Raw genomic sequence first — 7,519 nt, 5'->3', positions numbered from 1 at the left:
CCCAAATCAGATGGCATTCAAAAGCAGGTGGTGGGTGACCGCAGAGCGCTGTCCTGGGCGATGTGAGCATCCTCGCTTCCAGCTCAGGTGTGCGTAGGTGAGGGGGGAGTGTCCCCGCCTGCTACTTAAACTGCAGGGGCCCTGCAATCTCCTGCTGGGGGGCGGGGAGGAGGCCACCCGAGGCTGCCTGTGGGCAGACCCTTCCCAAGACATGAAGTGGAGGCAGGTGGGGGCGGGGCAGGCCGGGGGAGGAGGCTGCCGCGGCGGCGGCGGCTCGCCTGGCTCTTAGCTTAGTTTGGCTCGGCTGCTGCAGGAGATTTCTGGACTGGACGGGGACGACTTGAGCTGCAGAGCGATGGAAGCCCGGAGCAGGGGGTTGCAGGTAAGAGGCGGGCTGCGGTTTGACCTAGAGTGGGTAGAGAGGGGGGAGGGTTCTGGATCCCTCCCACTCCCCCTCGATTCAACTTTCCACTCCCCGGGGTACGCTGGTGGTGGTGGTTGGGGGCGTTGAAGGGAAGGGGGGCAGAGGCAAGAGTGGGGATATACACACACCAGACTGGCAAGTGGCGGGGGGGGGGGAGAAGATCCCCTCTTCCTTCTCCTCTTCTTCTTGCCCCTTCTCTTCCTCATTCAGCCTTCCAACCCCGGGGTGGGCAGCGAAACCGGGGATGAGTTAGGGGTGTTCTGATCCGGCATGGGCAGTGGAGACTGGGGGAGGAGGGGGAGTTTCGCCTCCCTCTCTTTTTTAATTTCCCTTCCCCTTTCTCCTGTATTCACACCACCCATCTGTGGGTACGGAGTCTGTGTTTGTGTGTTTTATTGTGCGAAGCCGGGAGCAGAGCCTCTTCCTCCTCTTCCATCACTGCCCCCCCACCGGCTTTTTTTGCCTCTCTGCTGGAGCGCCTCAAAAAACGCCAGCCCAGCTTTCCAGTCCAAGTCTCCCTGGCCAGCTTGCTTGTTTGTGTGTGAGCAAGTAACCCCAGCCTCTGAGTAACCCATGGAGTGAGCAGGCTGAGGAGCGGAGTGCTGTTCATGATGGGATCTTTTAAATAAATAAATAAATCCTGGTTAATTAATCTGTGATAACTGCTCCATTACTTAATGATCCCTAACACAGATTAGAATCTCCGCTCAGCCCCGCTAAACATGCAATGTCCCTGATTACAAGGAAGGAAGTGTAGTTGAAGCTATCAGGGCAACTGATAGCTCTCTCTCTCTGTGAGTGTGTGAGTGTGTAGCTTTGTTCCACACAGACCAAGAAATCTGTGTAACATTGTAGGAAAGGCAAAACCCACGGCAAACTGAAGATTCACATACTGTATTTGGAAACTAGCAATATTGCTATGTACTCTAACCTGGTGTCTTTCAGAATTTTGACCTTCAGGGAATGCCTTTTTTCTTCCACACAGCTTCCAAGGAGCCCTTAAGTGCAAGTTTGTGTGGGTGGGGTGGGGGGACTCTGGGGGAACCTTGTTTCCAACAGAGGAGACAGCCGCAGTACTCTGAGCAGCGCCGGGCAGTTCCATATAGCTGCCCTGATAATTTCCCACAATGCCCCAGACATAATAGGACTCCAGAGCATTGTGGGAAATTGAAACAGTGGCTAGCCAGTTGTTGTTTTTTAAAGAGGTGTTAACCGGGAACCCTGCTGGAGCACTGGAGGCCTGGCAACTGTGGAAAGCTGGTGGGAGCTGTTCTTAAGTATCTGTTTTATGACCACTGCACACTGCAGAGGATTTTGGGGCACATTCTAGCAATTCATAGTCTGGCCAGGTGAGCCTTGTCATGGTTTGTTGGTCCAGAGACTGTTCATAAGTGGTGAACCAAGGGTCTGCCCACTGGTTGTACGTCAATGGGAAAATTGAAATTGGTGGGCAAGCTGCCTTTCAGCAAAGCATTGCAGGGGGTTGGACTAGATGACCCTTGGGGTCCCTTCCAACTCTACAATGCTATGATTCTATGAAAACTCAGCTACCATTACTGAGTTTCCCATTGAGGAATCCCTGATAGACTTTCAGCAAAGAATGTGAGAGCCACTGCTCTGCTCAGCATTCCATGTGACATGGGTGGTGCTGGAATAATGGGATGCAAGGTTGTGCAACGGATTGTACCCAATTAAAAAAACAACACACTACGCATTTGCAAAGGCTCCCTAGCTGGCTTTTGTTTGTGTTGATGATTTGAATATTATATTTTTATACACCTCGGAACAGTCCCCCCTCCAGGTCATTGACTGGTGGTCCCAATTTTCGAAGCCTTCCCCTGTAGCAAGCAGATCGACTCAGCGCATTCTTACGAAATTATTTGCTCTGTGGGCAGCTTTGGGCAGTGTAACAGCTCTCTGCTTGCGGCATGAGGAGGACTAGAGCAGGACTAGTGTCAGGCTTGGGAGGACCCTTGGCAGGGTGCCCCCACCCCACAACCCAACACTTGCACACACAATGAAGGGCAGGCTCCAACCCTGCTTGTGATGGTGACAGCACCTCTGTGCTTTTGCTGCTGCCACTGCTGTTTTAATGGCAGTAGAGGTGCTCCCTCCCTCAACGCCAAACCCCGGGCAGAGGCACTTTTGAATGGGAGATCAGCTTCACTGCCTTCTATGGTGGTCACCTGTCATTGTAAGTTACCCCAAATGGAGTGCCCTTTGTGGCTCATAGATCTAGGAAATTTGCATGTTTTAGAATACAGATCAATGAAATCCAAATCAGGGGTGCCAACTTGAATAAAATATGGGGGGTAGATAAGCCCAGCCCTGTATAGTCGATCACAATACACCATTTGAATGGCAATGCCCATCAATGGGAGGGCAGCCTTCTCAAATATTTTATTGGGAAGGGGCCCGAAAGGACCTTGGCCCCTAGGAGTTGGCTCCTGTGACCCATTCTATAGGCTGGAGCATTACATTTTCGACTGTTGGGAGAGGAGTGTGGCTCCTCTTCAAAAGTGCTGCTACTCCATCCAGAGCTGAAGAATATCTGTGTTGAGAGCAGCAACAGTGGCAGAGAAATTTGCGGCTGCCATTGCCACAAATGAAACTGGACTCTGAGCTGCTGGTGGTGGTGGGATTTAGGGGAAGTGAGGGGCCCCATCACCAGCCCTGTGTCAAGGTCCCTGCAAAATCCGGCATTGGCCCTGCCGCAATCCTCCGTTTGCCACAAGCAGATCGCAAGGTGCACTGCCCGCTCTTGAAAAGCACCTGGGGGTTGGATCAATGGGGAGGGGGGTGAATGGCAGCATGACTGGGTCAGGTCAGTGAGGGACCCTTCCAAATTCTTGGGGGCCCTGGCCTGTGACTGATATAGCTGACTGCTGGCACCAGGCATGGACTGACAGTATGCCTTGATGGGGCTGGTCAGACGGGTGCAAAGTGTTCAAAACAGGAGCCTTGCATTTTATTCCACACTCTGTAACGTCTAGGACAGCTTACAGTGGTGTTGTGGTTTCCCCATCCCACATCATTAGTGGGAAAATGTACGACACTGTGACATCCAGTTACAGGTAAATTGTCCTAGGCATTATGGAAAGCAGGGTGGGCAGGGAACTGGACAAATCGTTGCCATTGCTTGCTGCAACTGTGCATTTAAGCCCACTTGTAGTTTTGGCATAAGGCACCATCACAAGCTATGTTAAAAATGCAAAGTCTGAATTGAAATCAAACCAATAGTTCTCACAAAAGGAAAACAAATGGGCATTCTTGTCAGATAAGCTTAAAACAGAACACCACTGCTGAGATTGGAGCACGTTTCTGCTATGTGATTAGGTATAACTTTACTGCAGGAAAAGGATCTCTCCATCTCTCCAACACATTCATGTTTCGCTGGTGATGGTCGTAGTAGCGGAGGACAATAATAATTGTGGAATAAATACGGGACACAAATTGTAGATGAGGCATGCTAGTAGCCACAATGCCCATGTTCCACTCCTCTTTTTTTTAAAAAATAATATTTATTAAATTTTCCATTTTAGCAATCCAATAAACACATTAAAAATATTCCAAATCATAATACAATTCAAAAAACCAATTTTTATATCTTTGGGTGACTTCCAATGCTCTGAAGTTCAGATGAGGCATGCTAGTAGCCACAGTGCCCATGTTCCACCTCCTCTGTCTTCTTGTATTCTTATGCTCTTCTGCAGTATGTTCCCCACCCCTATGCTCAAGAACACACATTTCTCCAGAAAATATTGTGTCCTGGGCACAGTTCGAAGTTAGCCAGGCACCAGGTACATTTTGCGACTGGGGATTGGCAGATTGCAAGCACTTCGAGAAGTCTTGGCACCACATGTGGCGACTTGAGACTCCAGAAGAAAATTGCCACCACTGACCACTGAGGGTGCATGCAAGAGAGATGCTGGCTGCTCCCTTCCCTTTGCTGCTTTGCCTCCCCACCCCCCAAAAGCATGTAAGTTCAAATCTAGCACAACACTTTACATAACAATAAAATAAAATTATAATATAATATAATTAATATACAGTGGTACCTTGGTTCTAGAACATCTCCGTTGACAAACGTTTCAGAAAACCCAGAAGTAAACGCTTCCATTTTTGAACATGCCTTAGAAGTCGAATGGCTTCCACTGCGTGTTTTTCCATTTTCTCAATTGAATTTGCAGACGGCCCTTTGCACCTTGGTTTTCGAATGTTTTGGAACTCAAACGGTCTTCCGGAACGGATTACATTTGAGAACCAAGGTACCACTGTAATTAATATAATATAATATAATAAAAATGTCAGCATTTGTAAATATTAATTATTCAACTGACTTGCGGTTTTGGCCACTATTGCAGGGGCTGAGCCCCATTTACGTTTGTGGTGTCCAATTAAGAATTGCTATTAAAAATTGTGATATCAACAATGTGTCGCTGATGTGAACTGTGTATTAGTTCATGTGTTTCAAAAATATAAATAGAAGGTTTGGCAGAATTGGGGTGGGGGGGAATAATGTGACTAGACATTGTGTTGTGGTGCCCGTAACCTAGGTTCCAGAGGCCAATAGCTTTTCAAACACTGGCCTGGGTCCTGCCACTGTATTAACATCTGGAATCTGGAGCGGCATGGGCAGGGCAGATCCCATGGGCTTTTTCCACTTGATTGTCAGGCACTTTCCTGGTTGAGACACAACTGGGCAGAAAGGACCCAAATATTTGGCTCTGGCTATGTGATTGCTGGCATTCATACATATATTGTAGCAGCACAAGAAGACTGTTGGGGAAGTGGATCCCACAGTGATGTAAGCATGTGTGAATGGTGCCCCCCCCCTTGTTTGGATGAAGTATAATAGGCTCCACAAACATGGATGGAGCTCCCAAACATTCCTGTGAAGTCATGGGATGAAGTCATAGGAAATGTCACCTCATTACTTTGGGTTCCAAAATATAATTTGTGCCTTTGAACACATTTCCCCCCCATGCCATATCTTAGTTCTGGAACATATGAATTAACAATGTGCAGAGTGTGTCTCTCTCCCTCTGAGTAACCATAGTCTTTGATGTGCCCTGATACTTCTGGGGTTTAGTGGCGACATCATCCAGGTCAGAGGTATGGCTTTCAAGCAGACCGAAGACCCAGCACCTCTCTCCTTCCTCAAGATGAAAGCAGCAGGCAGCTCCCAATTTCCACAGACGAATTAATGCATTTTGTGGTGCGCATAATCCACACACATCCATTATTCCTTTGAGCAAATATAGTTGGCATAATTTCCCCCAACATATATTCATTCTGAATTCAGACAGGAATTAATGAATGCAAATCAACAATGGCAGTTATTTTTACACCTTGGGAAAGATACCCTTTTCTGAGGAGAACTTCGAGCCCATCCAATGCTGTCGAAAGCATGAATATGTGAGAGGATGATTATAGTTTGCAGGCCCCCTTGGCAAAGGAATGTGGCAAAGTGCCTGAAGAAGCCATGAGTTGACTTCAGGTCTTGTGCGGTCAGGTTTTTTTTTAATATAAAAAAGAATATAATTCCCCCTGTGTTCCACCAATGTGCTTTATGTTTGCAAAAGAACAATGCATATTCAAGACCTCTTACTAGTTTATTTGTATTAAGTAAAAAGTAAAAAGATAAAGGACCCCTGGACGGTTAAGTCCAGTCAAAGATGACTATGGGGTTGCAGTGCTCATCTCGCTTTCAGGCCGAGGGAGCCAGCGTTTGTCCACAGACAGTTTTCCAGGTCGTGTGGCCAGCATGACTAAACCGCTTCTGGTGCAATGGAACACCGTGATGGAAACCAGAGCTCGCAGAAACACCGTTTACCTTCCCACCGCTGCAGTACCTATTTATCTACTTGCATTGGCATGCTTTCAAACTGCTACGTTGGCAGGAGCTGGGACAGAGCAATGGGAGCTCACCCCGTGGTGGGGATTTGAACTGCCAACTTTCCAATCAGCAAGGCCAAATACAGGCATCCCCAAACTCGGCCCTCCAGATGTTTTGGGACTACAATTCTCATCATCCCTGACCACTGGTCCTGTTAGCTAGGGATGATGGGAGTTGTAGTCCCAAAACATCTGGAGGGCCGAGTTTGCGGGTGCCTGCCCAAGAGGCTCAGTGGTTTAGACCACAGTGCCACCCGCGTCCCTCATCTGTATTCAGTGATCCCAAGTGTTCACCCTGGCTTAAGAATGTAGGAAGTACTTTCCTTATCAGATCAGAGCAAAATCCAGAATTATTTGCAAGAATACCCGCAAACAGTGGGTATTAGATAGCCCACCAGAAATTAGCCAATGGTGCACCAAAGTGACTCATCACATGTGTGTATGGCTATTATTTGTAGACACAAACCCCCCCCCCCAACAACCCAGCTGTTAAAAACTGGATGTGGATCATGGTTGGGAATAGGGACTGGGGCATTTTCAAGGGAAGGTATTATAACGGAAACATGGGAATGTTCATATTCTTCGTGCGCATTATCTCAGAAGTCCTTACCACATCTCTGATAGGTAGACCAGTATTTACAAATGCGGCAGATTCAGGGGGCTGAGGCTGACAAAAAAATAATGGCTTCCCTAAGTCCACTGAATGGATTTTATTTGTGGCTGACAGCACAAGATGCTGATTTTAGTGAGATACTGGTTTTCACATATGCGCACATACTTAAGTGTGGCGCTGTGTAAGGTTAATGAAATGAAAAGGGGGGGTGAAATACAGATGATGGACTCCAGTTCCCAGCATTTCTGACCACTGGCTGATGGAAGTTGGAGTCCAACAATGTGGTTTTTGCCACTTTGGGGCTCCTTTGGGAGCAAGGAGGGGATATAAATTTAATAAATAGAATTAAGACATCTGGAGGGCCACAGGTTAGGTGTTTCTGCTGTAGATTCTAAAAGAAATCCTTGAGCTGTAGCTTTCTTGTTTGTAGAATTTGGGGTTAACCCGATACATTTTTTTTGTCTTGAGGAAGAAATGTCAAAGTACGGCCCCTCTCCTGCATGTGAGCAAAATCGGCTGCAAAGTTCTCTGTGGAAGTCTAATGGAGAGGAATGTGAGCTGGCCAAGAACGTAGTAGCGGATTC

General features: G+C 47.6%; 1 protein-coding gene across 1 annotated transcript in view; it reads left to right on the top strand.

Annotated features, from left to right (window-relative positions):
- Positions 1 to 256: 256 nt before the first annotated feature.
- The window catches only part of CRHR1 (corticotropin releasing hormone receptor 1), a 65,348-nt gene continuing 58,085 nt past the window's right edge, over positions 257 to 7,519 (top strand). The window contains exon 1 of the mRNA XM_053362114.1: positions 257 to 382. Within this exon, the coding sequence (XP_053218089.1) occupies positions 356 to 382 (27 nt within the window). The 5' untranslated portion in view covers positions 257 to 355. The remainder of the gene's footprint in view (positions 383 to 7,519) is intronic.

This window comes from Podarcis raffonei, chromosome 13 (genome assembly GCF_027172205.1).
Source record: "Podarcis raffonei isolate rPodRaf1 chromosome 13, rPodRaf1.pri, whole genome shotgun sequence".
Lineage (NCBI taxonomy): Eukaryota > Metazoa > Chordata > Lepidosauria > Squamata > Lacertidae > Podarcis > Podarcis raffonei.
Note: the sequence above shows the minus strand (reverse complement) of the source record. Positions and strands in the feature narration are given on the sequence as shown.